The following is a 21,834-nucleotide window of genomic DNA, read 5'->3' on the forward strand; positions in this document are numbered from 1 at the left end:
CCTCACTGGAATATGCCTAAAAATTAGGAGTCTTCTATCTAAGTTAGCCACTGTATCCTGTATCTTCAGTATACACCCAGGCAAACAACACACTAAGGACCATACTTGTTACAGCTTTGTCACCTGACAGCCTTTTAGAACAGTTTTCTGCTTCAATAGGCAATGGTCTGTTTTCTTTTGCTCCATTGATTGGCATTAATATACCCCTGGGATTAGTGAGACTTGATTAGATCATACACTGTATCTGCCTGATATAAATCAGTTGTGTCTACAGGATCAGCTAATTAAGAAAGTTATCACAGATACTAGAAAGAGCATATCCAAGTTAACATGATGATATGTCAAGGCTAATTTACCCTAGATTTCAGCTAACACAATTCACGTATCTATCTAAGCTTGCATTTGAATAAGCCTGAAATCTCCCTATCTTACTGCCCCTGTGAAATATTGCACTTGTTTAGCATGATACTTAGTTCTTCATCAGTAAATGGATGTCAAATACATGGAAACACCTACAAGGCTTGACCAGCACAGAGCTTCACTGTGCCCATGCAATGTAATTGACAGTTGACACATTTTCAAGAATTTCAGATGTCAGGTATCCCTTTTGCAATGCCAGAAGTAACATATATTTTCTCAGGTCACTTCTAAAACACTATAGGCAAATAAAATAGAAGCAACATATAAAGCAATAGCACAAGAAATATCAGGGATCATGGGATAGCTGACTTTTGCAAAGGATTTTCCTGTCACTGAAGGGTATTTTAGCGTGGAAAAACCTGTCCAATTGACATCTTCCACAAAGAAAACCTGTTTTTCATCTCCAGAAAAAGCAGTGTTCTCCTGTGAGCACACTCGTGCCAGTGCTAGTACTACTCATCTGGGTTTCTACCAGAGTGAGAGAAGTTGCAGCAGCCCAGCTTTTCTCAGGACTGCTGGCAGAGGAGCCTGTTGAAATGCTGATGTTTGCAGTATGGACACATGTTCACCAGGAAACGGACAGAGAAGTATTGAACTCATTTCCTGAAGGAAGTCAAACACCCATCACATGTGAAGGATAGTGGTTTATCTGGGAATGTGGACAGCTGAGGGGGGGCATAGTTTCCTGTCAGTTCCCCAAAATTCCAAGTTTATATAGCTTTCTTCATTGGTCTTAAAACTATCATCATTCTTCTTTCTAAGATCCTTCACAATACTATAATTAAGGAACAAAAGCAAAGCTCCACCCAGACAGTACTGCAGAAGTGGGTGTCAGAAATACTGCTGTGGCCATTTTAGCAGTGAACTGCAGCTTCCATAATTTTATCGTGATGTTTATGCAGCAGGAACACCTCCCCATGGAATTCACCAGCTGTTAATAGCAACAGTGATTTATAGCTCTTAGCATCTCACGGCCTCTAACAGATTGTAGGCATTCAGAGAGCAGTACAAACCCTGCTTAGTTCATCTCCTGGAATTACAGATAGACATAACACAACAATACTCTGTGGTGATGGTGTGCCTTGTACTTCTGTTTGTACATCTGTAAATTGAAAGCAGTATTTTCCTGCATGTTGAACATGCTGTGGAGAAAGTTATGATCATAATTTGCTTGAAAATCCTGGGTTAATAGTCCCCAGGAAAAACTGCTAGAGTCTTATTATCATAAAACAACAAAAAAAAAGCTAATAATGGGTCATTGATATTCTGTAGAAAATGTAGATCCAAATTCAGTGCTCCTATGAGATTTTTGGAGTGTCGTTTGATGAGCTGGTACATGGGAACAGAAATCATCTTTCCTGGTATATGCCAAGTCTAAATGGTTTCTTAGACATTCAGCCAGGTACATGACAATTTATTAATGCTCTAATATAAGTGGCATTGTTCAATTCCTTCTGTAAGTAGAGTAATTATTTGTTTTTAGGTTTTCTTTTTTTTTTTTAACTGAGAGAAAGAAAAGAAGTGCTGGTTGTTGCTTTTGTGTCTGGAATGTTAACTCAGGAGGACAACCTCTGATTTAGCATAGGATAGAACTTTGTTTCTCATGAACTTGCGCTTTCGCAAAACCCCCCACATTCACACAAAAGGGAAAGAAGAAAATTTTTTTTCATCTCTTCCATACCAAAGTTTTGAAAAAGAGTAGATCAGATGCTCTGATGATATGATAAGAAATAAGTGTAAAAATCTCTCCAGAATTTGTGATGAAATTATTCCAAAACAGACATTATTAATAGCAATTATTATACAGCCTGTGACATGTGTAAGACTCTCATGATACAATGATGCTCTTCAAATTGAAGCATGGCTTAGTAGAGACAAAATGATTTCATGGCAATGCAACACAAATTTGATTTTGGCCACTTACATTTACTTCTGACTTCAGAAAATTATTTATATAAATATCTCATATATCTGAGTGAAATCTAAGGAAGCAGAGGTGCCAGGAATGTGTGACCTTGATCTGTTAGGAACTGAGCTTTTAGAGTTCTGTACCTGTAACACAGGTATCCCTAAAGCTCTGAGATTTTTCTGGGAGGTTTGCATGAGATCTCAGGCATTTGATGAAATATTTATTTTGGTACGAAGACTGCTTTAATAATGGGGAAATAGGATTATCAATTATTTGCCTGAGGAGAAGGAAAATCAGAATCAAACCAGTTGAAAACTTTGCTTAGCAAGTCTGTAGTTTCAGAGTCTAGTTTACAGAGAGGTCAGATTACATTCCTTTTTATGATAAAACTCTAGGCTTGTCAGACATCCTCCCTGCAATCTGCATATGTTCTTTCAATTTCATAACCAATTAGTGTGTTCTTCCCTAACAATTCAACTGCATTCATTTTTTCAGCCTTAAAAGCCTACCTGAAAACAAGCTCTTATTAGGAAGATTGATATTTCATTCCTTTCCTTCATCTGCATCATCTTAATGTGGTGACGCTATATGTAATGCTTTTTCTCTTTGTCTCTTCAATTTCATATTCTGATGCCTGAATGATTATTAACAACCCTCTCATTGCTCAGAAAATGAAATAATAAAGAAGTGAGTTGAAACTCAAGAGGGAAAAAAACCCCTCTGTGCTATTGGCTATAGTGTCTTACATCTTGCACAGCTGCACTAAAGGGCGCAGACCAGCTCCACATCTGCAGTACTGTAAACCAGATCTGTACAAGCACTTAAGTCTCACCTTGGAGGAGGCTTCAGAATCTAGCAGACACATGTATTCACTTGAACAGAAATGCAAAAAACACACTATAGGTCATGGGAGCATGTAGGACTCATGGTAGTCATGGTTGGACTCACCGCTTGGAGCATGCTGTCATTGGCTTGGTCCATGATTTCAGAAACAATGAATAAGGCAGCTGAGGGATGAAGGAAAACAAACACCATACATCACACAAAAGAGTAGAAAAATAACTCAAATCCCTCCTGTTTGCAAGGGCATCCTTTGGCTTCTTTGTCACTCTCATAATGCAACACCCTAGCAACTCTGACATGGTACATGGTGCTGTCTCCCTCCCTTTATCATTCTCTTGTGTGAAACTGCATCATGCTTGCGCTGACCCAGAGAGCTTATGAGGTCCCTTTTAAGCATCAAGGATGGCACTAAATCTTTTTTGTAATGTTTTTTAGTTGCAGATTTTTGTCAATGTCTTGTTATACAGACAAATGAATGCAACTCAACTTTAGCCACCAAATAGCATGGCAGTCTAAATTGTACCTCTTACTGCTGAGAGAGAGGACATGTCATCCCCTTCTGATAAAATGTATGTGTATGAGGTGGTGACATGAATTAATTCCTGGATTCTCCACTGGCAAATAACCTGGGCTAGGACATGTTTGCTGGCACTGAGAGCAGTGGCATAACATGGCTCAGGTCCCTATTTCACATCCCTTCCCCTGTGGCACAGGGCTTTCTATCAATTTCTGGCCATAACTTGGGAGCATGCTGGCTAGGAATGGCACAAGCATCTCCTAACCAAAATGAGATAGGCAGTTGTGGTCAGAGGGCTTGAGTGTCTGCCCTGCTACTGTTTAAATTACTGGTATAGCTGTAGTTCTATCATCAGTGACTAGGGTACTACATCTTGCATGAGTCTCTGCTCTTGGGCAGAGTAAACTGACTTTATTGCTATGAGTTGGTTTGAATTTATAATTAGTGTAAGAGAGGTGAATTGATTTCATTAATACAATGTTACTGCTGCTTACTCCAGCCTGGAAAATACTCCCACAGACATCACCACTAAACCTTGCTATGATTTCAGTGGGAGTAAGAGACTTTTGCTATATCTATCTCATGTGTTGTAAAGGATGGTGTCAGCAGTGGATTTGTTCCTGATTTTGCAGAACTGCTTTTTATGCAATGTCTTGCAACTTTACGTAGCATTAAGGAATCCAGAATACAAATATGCAATTAAAATCTCCTTGGTTTCTCCCAAGTTTACAGAGCACAGCAGGCATACCATAGCTAATGGTACACAATCAGGCAGGAGGAGACATCTGAATTGTTTTTACAATGACCAGGCCAAATATTTACAAAGCCAAAGAGGACTAGGATTTCCTCAATGACTGGGGCAAAACTACAGTGTGTGCACTATGCCTGTATAGATGTTTTCTTCTTCCCTAAGTTCCATCATGTCAAAACTATAGGAAGCCCATATGTTTCAATTAAAAATAAAAAGATACAATTCTTGTCCTAAATAATTTGTCTAAATTAGTAATCAGTTCTAATAGATTTTACACCTAACCTATTAATGCAAAATCTTTAAAGGAATAATCTTATATATACTACCAGTATAGAAATCTCGCACCTCTTTAGAAGCAATGTTAGCAAAATGGAAGTTTTCTTCTACCAATTTCATTTTACCTTGTGTGGCTTCATACTCTGTAGAATCAGGACAAAGATTATTCAAGTAATCTGTAGTAAACAATCAAACAAACACAGACATCCAAGAATCAGAATTCAGATCAACATAATTTGTAGTGTTGTTAGCTAAAACATTAAATCCTAATCACAAAATCAGACATCGGTTGGGGTTGGAAGGGACATTAAGTATCATCTTGTTCTCATCCCTCTGCCATGGGCAGGAACACTTTCCAACAGACCAGGTTGCCCCAAGCCCCATCCAGCCTGGGCTTTGAATGCTTCCATGAATGGGGCATCCACAGTAATGTTCCACAGCACTTTATTCCCAAATCATTAAGTGTATATATAGCCTATTTCCAAAGCAAAATTAATCTTTGATGGCATTTTACTTAGAGAATCAATGCAAGAGCATTGATAAAGATTAGGGCTCACATAACTTGGCAGGTATAAATGAACTGTGTCGAAAATGTTTCTCAGTCAAGAGAGCTGCTGAGTAGCACCACTTTACAAATAACTCTTTTTCTAATTAATTCTGATTTCCCATCTGAATGAATGCTGTTGGCTATATTTGCAGTTAGATGAAATGAATCATATGCTTTTTATGGGCACAGGAAGGAGACACTAGTCCTGTACAAGCAGGGTTCAAATAATTACTACTGAACTCAATCATAACCTGAAAATAGGTTCTTAGTGTGACAGCAATTATATTTGCATTATATACAAACCTTTAACCAGTGTTTTTTTGGACTATTTTTCAAGGACCACCTGCTTATTCTGTGTCTGGGTCTTTGTGCTTTTAAAGACTGTAGTATGTAAGTGCTACAGTTTAAGGATCCTAGCCTGGAAATACTTCACTCTTATCTTGCTGATTAGTCCAGATTCCTAAATCCTGCATTGAAGAACTAGACCTCTTTGCTGAGAATGGTGCTGGGCATGGATGTCTGTTCCCTTGAATGTCTTATCCATACACATTTCTCTTTCTAGTTCTGTGTTTTTCCTGGCATCCTGAACTTCACCTGGCTTTTACCTGCATTCTGTAAAGCATCTGCCTGTACTCAGGCAGGCAGGAAGGGGTTGTGCGATGTCATCAGGCAATATTTTGTGTTCCTTTTCACCACTGCAAGCTCTGTCCTTAGCTATGGACTGAGTGGACAAATCCTTTTGGTTGTGGAGCCATAAGTGGTAACCAATATCCTCATAAATTACTCTTTCCTTATGTGGTAGAATCAGCCAGTTATCACACAAGAATCTAAAGGACTGCACTGTTCCAGACTCATTCTGTCCTAGCAGTCAAAAAGGGGCTTGGTTTCTTGAGGTGAAGAACTAAAGTAGTAAACCTATTTTCTGTAGTGTCTTAATCCAGTAGACTTCATCTCAGTATACACAAAAGCTTTCATTTTCCCAGTTAGTGTCAGTACATGGAACAAGAAGGAGCTCAAGTTGTTTCAAGCATAGATGGAATCCAACCACTGGAGCTTCACTGCAGTCCTTCCAGCTTTCTCACAAAATACCATGCTGCATGTTTGCAATTTATCTTGTGGACCACAGAAATGGGAAAACAGAGGATAGAAGGGCTATTTCTGAGAGAGATATGCCAATTCCTTTCACATAAATGTAGTATTTGTGTGCATGCACCATAAACACTATGGATCATGAGAGACTGCTAAGTATTGCAAGCCACAAGTCTGGGAAATTGCCCTTAATGTAGACACACCAAGAGAGGGAAGAAAGTCCGACAGAAAGCAGGTCCTAATATTGAAATCCAGTGTTCATTTGTATTGCTTGTACTGAAAAAGCAAACCCAGCTGTGAACAATGAGTTGCATCCTTGATCAAAGTGTCTGGAGCAAGATGAAACTGCTGGTAATCTGTGCTGTTAATGAAGTTTTCATATGGTCACTTTGTTCTGCTTCTTTTTTAGAAGCCCCTTCTAGTACACTGTGCCCTTCATTGGCTGTATGGGCAGGGTTTATGGCTTCCTTTTTACTGTCCCATGCATGATTAAACTTGCATCCTTGTCCACCACATATGCATGCTTCCAAAATATTTCTCCATCTTTATGTCTATGGATCCTTGCTCTTTTGTGTTCTGACTAAATTACGTGACAACACTGAGTTTTATTGCCACATTTCACCATTTTCTTCCCTAGCCAATTCTAAACTTCACAATTATTTCTAGGGGCCACATTCTGCTTCAGAAAGCCTACTCTCCTCACAGGCTCAGACTTGCTAGATTTGGGGTGGCTTGCAGAGAGGGAACATAACTCCCCTTGGAGAGACTCAGATAGTAGTTATAGATATGGTCCTGAATGTAAAGGGAAGGTATAACTCTATATGTAAAATCAGTAAATGTACTGTTAATGTAAATTTATATCTCTGTCTCCTATAATGCAGCAAAATTGGACTGTTTTTTTGACTAATCACTAGCTTTCGGTGTACTGTGCATAGGACTTATGGTGCAGTACTGCGTATAACTGCTTTGTTGAAAAGAAGATGGTGCTTGCCACTGTCATAGAGGATGAAGTGCAGAGTCTCCTTGCCAAGGTCACCTGTTTTCTACTGTCTCTGATAACTACCCTCGACATACCTAGAAATCAAACCTGTTTGTTGGTAGTGAGGTTGAACTCTGCCTCTCCTGACTCACAGAAGGAAAAAAAACAAGAAGAAATGGCTAAAAGCATCTGACTATGCTTTTTTGTGACCTTTCAACATGGCTATCCTATAGAAGTGCCTGCCTCTTCCCAGGCTGCCTGACACTTACTGAATTCTGAACTAAGCATATTGAAGTTCCCAGGAAATCCCATACTGCTTTAGCCCTATTTTAAGCTTTTAGGGCATCAATATGTAGCACAGTGGAGGCACAGAACATCAGGGCAGCATTTCTGTTGGGTTCTTTTGAGAGTAATAGTACTGACCTGTGAGCATCACACGATACTGGAAGACACGGTGTACCACTTTCAGAAGTTGGTGTTTCACACTGTAAGGGCTGTCACTGGAGCTTTGCTGTCCTCAGTGAAAGGGAAGAAACACAGACATCAGGGGGAATGCAAGCTCAGCAGCAAATTGTCATCTTAGTTTTAATCCCAGTTATTAACTCTAACACATCCTCAAAGAGCTTCATAAGTTAATAAGTGACTGAGAAATCACTCCAATATGTTTCAGCAAAGTATACTCATGGATCTGTAGATTCACCAACACAAATTCTGTATGCACACACAGGAGTGTGTGGACAACAGAGACAGAAACAAACACATCATGCACAAGTGAACTTCTCAATTCAGTTTTAGCACCAGGGTTGTTAAAAAAAACTATTCTTCCATTCTACCCTATGTGTGAACACTGGTAGAGTTCCGGAAAAAAAACAAACCTTGAGTAATCCCCATGTCAAAGCCATGCATTAGTGCACATAAAAACCCATGTGAACCTTACCTCAAACTCCTGAATCATGGTAGCCAGTTGGGAATATTTAAGGCACATTTCATCTAGCAAAGCCAAATTCCTGTCAAACTGCATAATGTATGCTGTGTGGTGATTCAGCCTTGATTTTCTGGAGAGAAAAACATCAGCAACTTTCTGGTGTTCGTCCCTAAGTCCACAGAAAGAAAAGAAGCAACAAATAAACAAATAATTAAATAAAAGTAAAGAAGTAGAGCCATACTTCTTGCTTACTGTATTAGACCCACAGTGGCTCTATACACTGTGCACATAAAGCCTAGGCTGAACAGCCGGAATGAAGGAGTGCTTCAGGACAGACAGACAGCACCACAGGCTGCTGTAGCATGGGCACCATGGGGGCTGTTCCTTTGGCTGTGCCTCTGCCATAGCAGCACTGTGAGGCTCTTTTCAGAACACGGCTCCTGCTCCTGTAAATAGACCTTCTGCTTGCTGCAGTGCTTTGAGCACTGTTTGTGGGGGAGAATATAACACTTGTTGTAATACCAGATCTTCAACTCTCCTTCACTGCCTGTTTCTCAGCACTGCCTCACTGTCATCTGTCTCAGTATTCAGGTGCACAGTGCTGAAATGTTTATAAAGCATGTACAAGGAGAGAGCAGAACAAAATCTGAGTTCACAAAAGAATAATCATACTTAAAAGAGGAACATGAGTTCCTGGGGATGTCCAGAGCAACAGAGTGTCTGGAGGAGTGCAGGCACAGGGAAGGGCTTACTGGAAGCTTCAGGTGTGGTAATGACCTGGAAACCCATTTGGGTGCAGGCGTATAACATACACTGTTGTGCTGGCAGCATTTAAATACAGTCCTCCTTTATCCCCAGTGCCACAGAGTAGTTCTGCACTACTAACTCTTAGGGTATGTATGGTTGTGTTCCTTTTTTCTTAGGGAGCTGGCAACATGCTGTTAGAGTAGGGTTGTTGCTTCTTCAGTACCCAAGACATTTTAGATCCCAGAAACACTATGTCTGTTTTTGTTCTAAGTGTATAAATCACAAATCATTGGTGACACTTTTTAAGTCTTTCTCTCAACAGTCCCTTGGTGAGCACAAACCAAAACACAGCTCCCTCTAGCCTCTCTTTACCTTGTCGTATGCTTTGATTGGGAAGAGCAGGGCTGCAAGGAGACCTGTGCCCTACATTTAGGATTGTTGCTGAAAAATTCTACTCATTTCACTGACTTCCTTAATTGCTCAGTGGCTGTGCAGAAATAGAATCACCCATTCTCAGTGACCAATGCCTCCTGGAGTTTGGCAAGTTGGAGGTGTGGGGCTTCATGGTCAATCATTCAATAGAACCTGGCAGTCTGGCTTAATTCAGAGGTCTCCTCAGCTGAATGAATTTTGGAGCATTGTCTGTCCTATTCATGGTGTTATTCTCTCATAGAAAAACTTTTCCCTGTAAGGATGTTTGATGGAGTCCCATTAACAGGCTGCCAGAGTCCGTTTGGCTTGGAAGCCTAGGGTAGCAGATCCCTGCCTTGGTGCTGGGAGCAAGGCACTCTCCCTTAACTGAGACCTACACAGCTGCTATGTAGATTTCTGTAAGAAGATGATCTTTAGGATCAGTTCTGATGTAAGCTGTCCCTGCTTTCCACAACATGAGTCTGTGACCTTCAGGCCATGGATGTGAAGCCACTTGGTGATGACTGAGAAGTGACCAGGGATAATGCATATGAAGCTGGCTGTTCTCACACTGACTGATGGGGCCATTTCAAAGTCATGGGCTGCTCACTGCACACATATTTCAGTATTTGATTTCTTAGCCTAACAGCCTCTAAATTTACCTCCTTTCTGTCTGTATGCAAAATCTGCCAAAGTAGTTCAGATTCTATTATTTTCGTTTCTGCTGGGATCACCAATGAATTCACCCACCTGCTGTGGAGGATGTGTTAAGGCTATGAAACTATGCCATTCTGTACTTGCCATTTGAGGACTCTCTCTTCCAGTTCTTCCAGGATGTCTTGGTGTAATTCATAAATTTCAGGGAGTTCACTTAAACCTTGCTTGAGCTTAACTTCCTCTTGTTCATTTTCATCATCATCTCCAAGCACTTTCAAGATACCTTCATAGAAATCCTGTGAACAACAGCATTGAAATGAGGCAAACTGACTTAAAATACCTTTCCTGAAATTATTATTACAATTTCTTGACTCCTAAACTATTCTTTCTAAGATTTAAAAGATGTACTATCAACAGCAATAGTGTTCAGTACAGCAAGGAGATCATAGAATATGTTTTCTTCTGTCCATTAGTTCATACATTGTTTCAGCTGAATTCCACAATGCTATCAAATTAAAATGGAATATTTTCCAGATCAAGCTGTAAGACCCTTATGTATACAATGATTTAGTATCTTTTTATTTACCTTGCCTTTTCCCCCTGCTTTCATGGGTGTGGTTTGTCTCATTTTTACAGTGTTTTGTAACATGAAACATGATTTTTTAAAATGAAGGGTGAGATTCTCACCTCATTGGAATCCAACATCTTGACATGAATAACATTAACAACTACATGCCTTGTGCTAGAATTTGCACTAGCTACACTTCTGAACTTAAAATTTAAAGTATGGATCAAATAATTTTCCCTATGAAGCCTGACTCCTTTCTTCCTCATATTAGCAATGGTTTTCATCATGAAGTGGTTTATAAATTATGTAGGCATAAGGGCAATTTCCTCTATATTAAAATATAGCCCACTCTAGTACATAATAGGTCACCTATTTCAGAGCACATAGCAAAATGCTTTCCCAGGTTTGAGTTGTCAAGAAATGAAATTCTGTTCCCTGAACTTTTAGGGACAATCTTATGAACTTCCCTGGACCATACTGGGATTTATCATGGTATTTCTCATGACTCTGGCTTCCGTCTAGTAAATTATTTTAAAAGTAGATAGAGTTATTAAGGAGGAGACTAAAAAGAACGTACTTCCATAAAACGTGCAAATGTCCAGGTATGAGCAACTCATCAGAGTATGCATCACTGTGAATCTATATGTTGGATTGCCATTTTGGACTGATTAAATCAAGGTTGCTGTATTGATTTCAGCATGGTGAGATCTGGTTGGTATGACTGTGATCCTGCTGAAAGGTTCTGCTCTTACAGAATAGGAAAGAGTCTAGTCAAAGAACTTCAAAATTCCTCTCTCATAGATAGGGACTGACTCCAGGCAAAATCAGGTTTTAGTTTCCTCAGATTAATTCCTGGCTTTTCTGTTGTTACCGTCAACTTTAATGTCCACACTGGCTCTCTATGAACTGGGATGACTGGATTATTTAATGGATAATAGCCAAGTCACACATAGACAGTATTGGGGTTTTTTAGTTACTATAACAGCTGAAACATTTGTTTTCTGAAAAGCCACTAGAACCAGGTAAAAAAAAGATCATGATGACAGTTTTCTTTTTGATTAACGATATCCTGGATAAAACAATATCATAAATATTGTTTTATAATACTTTTCTGAAAAAGTATTACTATGTTTCCTAAATACATGAGTCTAATTTCTGCAACATATCCTGCCCCAGTACCACATAATCCCAATGTTTTGCTATTAAATTTCCAATTTTTTCTGATGTGAGTTAGCCTATCTAAGTTCATGTTTCAGCCAGTGTATAATCCAGAAGTTTTTCAAGCAACTAAACCGACCAATCTTTTTTCTGGATGCTTTTACTAACTCAAAGGAATCTGCAACCTTTCAAAGACCTCAGTCATCACAATTAATCCAGACCAGGGAAAGAATCTAAAAGGTTCTCTCAGCTTATTGTGCTTAGACAAGTGAATAGCTTGTAGTTCACTAGCGATGTCCTTAAGCAATCTATTACATTACAAAGATGTCATGTTTTCCAAATTAACATAAAACAGCTCTGTATCTGTCCACTTTCCACCACAACAAGCAATGGGATTAACACTCCTTTCCCACAGCATCTCAGTAGATTTAATTAGTTATTAATTGTCTGTCCCCTTGATTATAATGAATTCTCAGACAAATAATTAAATTCCAGTTGCCTGGATAGCCAGCTTTCTAATGATTAACAAAAAACCTGCAGCATAAGAGTAATCACTATAAACATCCATTAAAAAATAATTATGTAATTGTTGAAAATGCCGAGTGTCTCTGAGGCTATTAATCAAATGCAAAGTGCTTTTCCAGTCTCACTAACTGTAATCAGTCATGGCACCTGAAGGTCTCCAAGTCTCTCACAAAAACCCAATGTCTAAGTACAGGAGGTACTAAACACTGAGTCCATACAATTCCATGACAGATCAAAGCTTTCTTAAAACAGCTTCACGAAATGAAGTTGCTCAGTTCAGGGCTCTGGTGTGATAGGTACAAAGCTCAGTCTCATCCAGGGTTGGATGAGCCTACAGATCTCACACCAGTCTTATGCCTGTACCTGCATGTGCGTGGGAAAGCATAACCCAAGCAGTCTAGGTGACACAGAAGGTTAGCAACTCAGCTATAAAAATACATTTCTGAAACATAAAGTTCTTTTCATTACATTTTGGGCATCCATAAATAAGCCCTTTATAACCATCAAATGGCCATATCCTTAACATCCCTGATATAAACTCTTCAAATAATGAAGTGAAAAAAAGAGGATCAAACCCCACAGCCACAAAGGTTGTTGGTTTGTTTTTTTTTTCTTCTTTTGTTTGTGAACATCACTAATATACACAAGTTATGTCTTTTCCCTCCAGAGATGCCTCTGAAGAATTCTGTTCTCTGCTGTAAATGGGGACTGTAACCTGGAGTTTGTTATAAGAGTATGAGGCCAGGAGGAATGCAGGGTTTCAACAAGATCTTATGGTTTATGTGAGCTCTGCCTAACTGGCACATGACTGGCTCTTGGAAGAGAATCTGTCACCCTCTTTTCGGTGATGAACCTCCCTGCAGGATGCTGGGATATGAGCTGGCTTTACTGATGCTGGGAGTGCAGTGTAATCAGTGTAACAGGAATCAGCTAGGGTGTGAGGTTTTGGGTGAAAAAAAATTAGGTATGTGGCTCCAGGCTACAGAAAGGTCAATTTACCTAGGATCAGCAACCTTGACACTTTTGTAGCATGTAGTTATTTCTAGGTACTCTTTCAAAGAAGTCAGCAATGCCAGCAACCAGAGGTTTTTGGTTGAGCACTTATCGAGAAAGTTCTGTACAGGATTCAACATCTATATGAAATGTGATATTCTAATAAAAGGGCAAGAGGTGTAGTTAATTGAACAAGAGTTAATTCTGGATCTAGCTTCCATGATTTTGTGAACAGATGCAGAAACAGTGAGTTTGTGTATCGTTTCTCTCCAACAATGGGGGTGAACGTGCTCTGGAGTCCACCTGCAAATTTCAACCGTAGCAATCCTGTATACGTGTCAACAGACATTTTGCAAGATGGATACCTCCCATACACACTGTTATAATTTCTATGGTTCCGCCCTGCTGCTAGTTAGCCTTTATTAGCTAAATGAGTAAAATGAGAACATTTAACCTTGCAGGACCCTAGTGAAAGGAAGGAAAACCAATCTCTTGTCAGGTAAACAATTTATCAGGCAGGTAGTTTACCCTGGAGAAAAAAAAAAAACCTGCCTCTCTGTACATATATAAGTATATGCTATGTTGGGTGACTCCATTTCTTCAACTTCTACTTGAAAATAACTTGGAGTGCAGTAATTAATTCTGGATTCAGAATGTCTGTTTCTTTTTTTCTGTATATAACAGAACAGGCCAAATTAGATCAGTTCACCCAATGGGGATGAATGAATCCCTGGGAACTGGTACTACTACAACCAGTCTAGTAGAGGTAGTCAGAAAATGATAGGACAGAAGTTAATCTCTACCTTTACTGTAAAAAGCTAATGGTTCTGCCATCTGCAATGGGTTGAAAGCAACTATGAATATTAGAAACCTGAGTACACTACAGAAGAGAAAGTTGGGATTTTTACTTACAGGTGTAGCTAAACAGACAGCTCTATTTGAAAGACCTTTTAGAATTGTCCAAGAAATGCTGATCAGTTGCTTGATTTGCTTGGGTTTCTTATTTTTCATCTTTAAAGTACTAGCACAGACAATTCTAATCTAGTCATAATGAAAATCCTAGTCCTTGCATATTGACCACATGGCAGGAGAGCAGAATGAGAAAGGAATACACCACCATTGATATTGCCTTTACCAATAGTAATTTTTAGTCCTATGGTTTGACCAGCAGTTCCTCTGCAGGTGGGGATTGATTCCTTCTCACTGGCTCACAGCATTGTGTTTCTAGCATCAGGCCTGTATTTGAGCTAGTAGAAAATGGTGATTGTAGAGCAAAGCCACTCTTTAATAGGTCAAGAGAAATATTTGAAACAAATAGCATTTCTGTGAACAAAAAGTGCACATTATACTAGAAGGAACAGATTGCTAGATTGTAGCTGAATTAGAAAAGCTCTGAATGACTGCAGTCTAAGGATTATGGGTGACCTTGATTCCAGGTCTTGAAAACGAAGTCTCAACTTGCTCTTTACTGCATTGTCTCATTGGGAGGAACAAAGGTTCTACAAAGCAGAATACAGCTGAACTGCTTCCCAGATTTTGAATGAGCTTTGTGTTGTTTTTAACAAGAAAGAAATCTCAACTCAAAATGATGCAATGCAATGCTTTGAAGATGTTAATCACCTGCTGTTTTTACAGTGATCTGCCAGAGAAAAGCTATGTAAATTTACATAAACCAGAGGTCTGACCTCTACTGCTGTCATGGCTGAATCAGCTTTTATGCATATATCTCTAGTCCTTATTAAAGAAAAGGGAATGGTCTGATAGGTGAATAAATTCCTCTGCGATATTTCTACAATTTTCAAAACAGATGTGTGAGTTTCCATTACAGAATAACATTGGGGAAAAAAAAAGGAGTGAGTGCAAATGCATTAGTGGAAAACCACAGCTATTTTTCTGCCTTTGTCTTCATGTGGGGATACTGGCACTTCAGCTACAGAACTCATGTCTGCACACAGCATGTTTTTACCTTGTTCACACCACAACACCCACCTGCCATCCAGACTTTTATGCTTTTCAGCAAAATACATACATACATCAACATACATGCAAACAAAATAATTTTACAAGTATATCTAGAGTTGCAATTTCTTCCCTAGTCAAGATGGTATTTTAATGGACTGATACTAATGGGAAGTCATATTTGACACTTTGTAAGGCAGCGAGGGAGGACAAGAGGGAATCTTGCTGCAGCCCAAATTATGTAAGTAAAGTCTATACTAATTGCATAAAATGGTGCAGGATTTTACAACCACTTTTAGAATGAAGCTGGATTTAATAGATTCTGCATATTACAGAATCCAAAGCTTCTCTGGACACCCAGGTATTATACCTGAGGGGAGGGTGAAGAGTTCAAAGGGCGAAAAGACAGCCTCCATATTAAAGCAGACATGAGGTACTGTACAGTATTGTATGAACCAAATCTGACTCATGGAGGTTCTTGGAGGTATCTGCATCACAGTCAGCAGCTCCTCTCCGAATGATGAAAGTGGCACTCCTGAATTAAAAAGTGGCACATCTCCTGTAGTAGACTGAATGACCTCTGATCTATATGGAGCAGTGATCTCACATTTCGCACTACTGGACTCAGCAGAAACAATGCCAGATGAACAGCAGAAAATGCTATCACAGCAGCTACAATTAGTCTCTTATCCTGCCATACAGGGTACAATCTAGGTCAGGAACCCTGACCTCAGCACACACTCACATGCAGCCAAATAGACACGTTCATCCAAAACACTGCAAATGAATTTCAGAACCAGCAGACTGTACAGTATGCACTGAAAATACTATATCAGTGCAACTTTTTACCAGGGAATTGTCCTGATCCAGATATGCTGGTGTGGCTTCCTTCTCCTTTTACGAGATATACAGATTATCTGAAAGCTATTTTGGCTCAACATTCCCACTGTAGAAGCTCCCTGGCCAATACACAGTTTTTTTCCCACTGCTGATGAACACAACAATTAATAAATAAATGAGAAAAAAATCAGCCTAGTGTGAGGGCAGGCTATTATTTTTTAACAGTGTGTCCTTAGGCTGTTATAAGAGCTTCAGAGGGCCTAACAGTGAGATAGCTCTTTGTTTAGCCAGCATGTTGCATTCACTAAAACATTTTATTAGGAAAGTAATGACTTGATTGGTCCAGCAGAACTTTGAACATCATCCAAGAAATTCACAGTCATAAAAAAGGCTCAGCAAATCATTCACTGGAAGTGTAAATAATTAGAAAATGGAATTCTGTATTGTCTATCATGTAGCAGTGGTTCCTAAATTAGACAGTTATTTTTTTGTTCTTGAGAATGTGCCACACACAAGAATTCAGAAAGTAGAGTTTAATCAATGAGGTTTAATCTTAAGTTACAGGCTTGAACAGTAAGATTATGTTGTTATTTTTTATGTCCTAAGATTTATTTTGTAGTCATGAACACTGGGATGTCCAGTGCAGGGTTGAATTCCAAACTGCTCTGAAGGCTGGAGAACCAGCACATATCAATCTTTATCATATTCATAGCTATAACTCCAAATGCTTAGGAAGCATAAATCTGGGTCTCTGTTTCTAACAATTGTGGTCCATTGTTATGAGGAAAATGCAAACCAGAAAACAGGGTCAATTTTCTTTTTCAAGGGAGATGTTTGGGCTGATGTCTTTTCAGTGCAGAGATGTCCTTAATTCAGAAAATATCTTGGAAGGAAGTAATAACTTCAGAGGGGTTTATGCACACACAAAGATTTTAGGTACAAAAGCCAAAGGCAAAATAAACATGAACGTGGTCCACTATCAAAAAAGAAAGGTGAAATAAACATGACCATGATACACTACCAAGGAAATGCTTGGACCCATACAGACTGAGATCCTGAAGAAATCTGAGTCACATTAGGTTTCATTTGTGTACATCTTGTAAAGCCATCTGAAACAGACCAGCTGAAGGGAGGCAAATAAACCATCTTGGTGATGTGTGACATTTTAAGCTGAGAAAGCCACCTGCAGCATTTTGTTCAGGACCAACTACTAAGAAAAGGATGTCAAGTGCAGCCTGCACTGCTGGGGAAGCATAACAGGAGATAGAATGACAAAACTTGAAGATTAAATGATTCGGAAGGAAATTCAAAGACTAATCGACTTTGGAAAAACTGTGAGCACCAAGAGGTCATAAACTTGGACTAGAAGGCCCTGCCAGTTCCACCTGCTCAGACCAGAATGAGTCCTGAACTCACTGCTCCAGAGAACTGCATTACCTTCGAGTAGGGCAAGTAACAGCTAACCTTTTAGATTATTATCACTACTACCACACCAACGGATACAAGTTTGTGAGCTAACACAATGTTTCCAGTCTTTCAGTTCAATAGCAGAGGGGGTGTATGGAAATGTCATCATTTTGGCAATCAATCAGTTTATTAAAGTCTCCACTGAAAGGCCAAACAGAATCTGTTATGCTGAATGAACAGCAGCACTAGCCAAGCCTGGAAATGAGATGGGAAATTGCTCTTGCTGCAGGCTTAAGAAAAGCCTTTTCTTTCCTTTCTGAAAGCAGCTAGGGTGTGGTTTAGTTCTTTGCCTTTCTTACCAATATGTGGGTTTACATCAGAAGATGAAACTTGAGACTTGATGCTGAACATTTAGAAACTGTTTTCTTGAAAAAGTTGGTGATGGGAAACAGAAATGCATGCCTGGGTTGAGGAATGCTGTCAAGGAAGGTCCTAACTGGCCATGAATGGTGTGTGGTACCTTAAGAGCAATTTGGTGACTGTGGGCACTCTTGGTTGCTTCTGAAATCTGCTAATGGAATTTGTGTCAACAGCAAGCCCACAGGAAAGCATGACCTTTTGCTGATGTGACTATTCTTAAAATATTCAAATATGGAAAAAGGAGCGATTAGATTATCATAACTTTTAGTGTTGTGGCAGTATTGAAAATATTGACTTGGTTAGGCAATAACCAACATTACCCCTACATTCTAAGGGACCTGCATGTTGTAATATTGGTAATAGTTTCTCTAGATATTCTGAACAATACTGGGTAACAGGCGAATACAAAGGTCCAGCATTAGTTGGGATGGAATAAGTGACAGTGTTTTCTAGATTGAACGTGTTTATAATGGAGAAACCTGCAGATTATTTCTCAATGTCACTGCAGTAGGTAGGTATCACACAGACGTCAGCCTATAGCAGTAGAGACGGCGTATGCCAGGGTGACAAGCAATCAATGAAACTCAGAAACATACCCTCTGAGCCTGTTCCCATAAAGATTTTTGACTTCTTCTAAACCAAAGAGTGCCTGAACTAGCAGACAAGTGTGAAAATAGGCTTCCCCTTTCTCTCTTCTCATTCTCTGCCACAGGTTCCATTCATACATCCTCACTAGTTAGAAAGCCAACTCATACAAACAATTAAATCTTATCTGAGAAACTTGCTAGTTGGCTCTGCTGAAGAAATGCCTCCTGTAACCCCTAAAGGAGGGTATGGGTCAATACACATAAGAACTTTTCCACGGTATAAGGAAATAATTAATCAAAATTGTGATTTTGCCCTTCTTAAACTTCATATGGCTGGTGACTGCTCATCTGTCTTATGGCTCTTTCCAGTTCTAAAACTGAGGAGATTTTATTGAACTTTCTTACCCAGGGAATTGGGACAGGGAATGTCACAGTGCATGGTTACAGTTATTCTGGCATTTCACAACCTACCAGTGCATTCATTCAAGGGTTTACTTTAGGCCCATTTCTTACTTTCATTTGACGTATTAACTTCTCTCTTTTTTCTCTTTCTCTTTTCCTTAATTTCTTTCATAACTAGGGAAATAATGAGAACATGCTAAATATTCATAAGATCCCTTTTCTCCAGTGGGATGGGCAGGCAGGAAAACAAATTTCAGTACACAGGGATTTACCAGAGGAAGCAGAAAAGGGAAGGGATGGGGAAAGTCCTGAAGCATTTCTTTCCTGACCCGGTAATAGGATAGGCAAGGCAGCCTGACAGCAGCATGGTGCTATAGCAGCCATGAGGGTGTGCAGCCATTTATACTGTGGATAAAGGCACTGAAGTGCATTTCAAGTTTGGATATATATATTGAAAAGTTTTATGGCATTAGTAAGCCACTTTTATCTCCTAGAGGTGTATGGAAAATTCCAGGATGTAATGCAAATGAGAGGCTTCTCCTAGACACCTCCATTAAATGCTCTCCCTCCACCGTATATGTGCTTTTACAGGTCTGCTTTTACATGCTGTCTGTAATGTACCAAAGCACAAATGTATTTGGAAATGGAAAACTAAATAGATGAAGAATATTTTAATGAAGGTGCAGAGTGACTAATACTTTCTGTGCAAGGTAATTTCCTGTATAGATATTTCTCTTCTCTGATGCTGGCAGAGCCTTTTTCTTTTCTTTTACTTGGTGATACTTTAGGAAATAATTAATTTCAGTGAGGAGTTCCTTAAGTGCTCTCAGTGGTCAGAAGCCCTGTATCCCACAGGTGAAGAAAGCACCCTGGCTTCCCCAGGGAACAGTGGATAACTATAGCTTTGTATCACTGGTGTCAAATAATGTGTTTTGTGGTGCAGAAATCAAAGGAAAGCCAGGACAGGAGAGGAAAATGGCTAGGCAGGTTATCACCAATTTATCAAAGTACCAGCAAATTAATTAGCTAAGCATCTAAGTCCCTTTAAGTGTCTGGTTCTACCGCTTTGGTAGATTGCTTGAGAGACACAATGAACAGGGAGCAATATCATAGGATCATAGAATATGCTGAGTCGCAAGGGACCAATCAGGATTGTTAAATCCAACCCCTGGCCCTTTATAGGACACTCCATGAATTCTATACTGTGGCCGAGAGCATTGTCCAAGTGCTTCTTTGGACTCAGACAGGCTCGGTGCTGTGACCACTTCCCAGGGACCCGAGAGAGCAGCACAGCACCAGTGGCTTGAAGGCTGCAGTGCTGATGCTGGTTGGATGCTGCCAGCCTAGGGACAGGCAGAGGCTGGCACTGCAGATTCAACAAGTTCTTCAGTTCCCAAGCTCCAGATGCCTGAGGGCGCCGGCCACTTTTGTCAGTGGAGCTGCTGCTGCTCGAGAGATGAGAGGGAGGAGAGCTGCTGCCATCTTTGTCTCCCCACATGCAGTTGTCTGCGGAGGGCGCCGTCTTAGGGGTTTCTCTGACATTTTCCCTTTGTCTCCGACATGCTCTGGGCTGCGGAGGGAGCCGTCTTGGGAGAGGAGTTACTCTGCCCTTTGGAGTTTATGTTTGTTTCCGGGAGTCAGTGAGAGCTCAGCAACTTTGTAACTAGTGAGGATTAGTGTTATTTTTTGCCTGTTGCTGTTTCTTTTATATAGACTGCTATTTTTTCAGAAAGGAACAGGAGTAGATATAAGTGAAAAGTGATTGGTGGAAAGGGATTTGTTAAATCAGTGGGGAAGTAACTCATTTTAGAGTATCTGCCTCTTAAATTGTCTTAAATCAAAACACTGTGACATAGTGTGGATACCCAGAGCGCACTGGCCATTACCAATACTGCATTATTAGAAAACAAGAAGCTTAAATGCAAGCAGAGTGAGTCCATTGAAACCAAATCCCCATGCTTCATAGCTCTATTCCCATCTGTCTCACTCTGAAGGGAGAATGTCCACCCCTATTTATCATCATCTCCTTCTCTGCACTAGGCTTGTTATGCATTTTACACCAGTCTCAACCTCAACAAGCCCCAGCTGTTGACCAATGCTTTTCCCTCTAGATGACAAATAGATTTGAATGGTTCACTGTAAGCCATTCCTCCTCAAATTCCCTTAAATCCCTTCAATGCTTTTATGTCTTTTAAGTTGCAGCTAATAAAAGGGTATCTAGGTTTCAGTGATTAAAATTATTTACTTACCATACGTAACAACTGGAGCATTTCCACATATCTGGGGAGAGAGACAAACTTTTATTAACTGCCATCAAATGAATACTGAAGGGTGGACTGCATAGTTTAATTTTAGAAGCACAACAGGTAGATTATAAAAACAAACTCACACTTTTTCTGAAGACATTAGTTCCTGGGCAATGAGGTAAGCTCTGGACTGGCCTTCTTTCTGTCAACAGAAGTCAGAAACAATTAGGAGATTTCTCATTCTACAAAGTAAAGTAGTGTTAGAGAGCACTTTAAACTGGCATATTTCTGTAGTGAAAATAGTGACCAGACTTTAATTCTTTACTGTTCAGTGTCTGGCATCCTGGACTTTCCACGACAGGCCATTTTCTCCAATTCAAATACTAGTAATACAGTACAATGTAATAATGCCAATACAGATAGCAAGTTAGAAAAATGTCTTTTTATTAAAGGAGGAGTGAAATTTTCTGTGGATTTTTACAGGTCAAAAATTTGCCAAAGAAGCAGAAAGTGCTTAACTTTGAACAGGCTATCTTCACAGCTGTTGAGGATATACCACTTGGAAAGAGGAGTTCTTTATCAAAATGATCATATTCCAAACAGTTCTGACTGCTGTCAGTGAGACCTTTAGAAGCAAATGGGGCAAAGGGCTTTATTG

General features: G+C 39.7%; 1 protein-coding gene across 3 annotated transcripts in view; it reads right to left on the minus strand.

The window, feature by feature from the left end:
- FGD5 (FYVE, RhoGEF and PH domain containing 5) overlaps positions 1-21,834 on the minus strand; it is a 78,900-nt gene that overhangs the window by 25,730 nt on the left and 31,336 nt on the right. For all 3 annotated transcript variants that reach the window (XR_010368794.1, XM_064433205.1, XM_064433206.1), the window contains exons 4-10: positions 21,320-21,378; positions 21,180-21,210; positions 10,216-10,367; positions 8,269-8,425; positions 7,755-7,842; positions 4,842-4,892; positions 3,278-3,336 (exon numbers count right to left, since the gene is read on the minus strand). Coding sequence is in view for 2 of the 3 variants with exons in the window: in XM_064433205.1 (XP_064289275.1) it covers positions 3,278-3,336; positions 4,842-4,892; positions 7,755-7,842; positions 8,269-8,425; positions 10,216-10,367; positions 21,180-21,210; positions 21,320-21,378 (597 nt within the window). In the remaining variant the exon portion in view is untranslated. The remainder of the gene's footprint in view (positions 1-3,277; positions 3,337-4,841; positions 4,893-7,754; positions 7,843-8,268; positions 8,426-10,215; positions 10,368-21,179; positions 21,211-21,319; positions 21,379-21,834) is intronic.

Source organism: Passer domesticus, chromosome 9 (assembly GCF_036417665.1).
Source record: "Passer domesticus isolate bPasDom1 chromosome 9, bPasDom1.hap1, whole genome shotgun sequence".
Taxonomy (NCBI): domain Eukaryota; kingdom Metazoa; phylum Chordata; class Aves; order Passeriformes; family Passeridae; genus Passer; species Passer domesticus.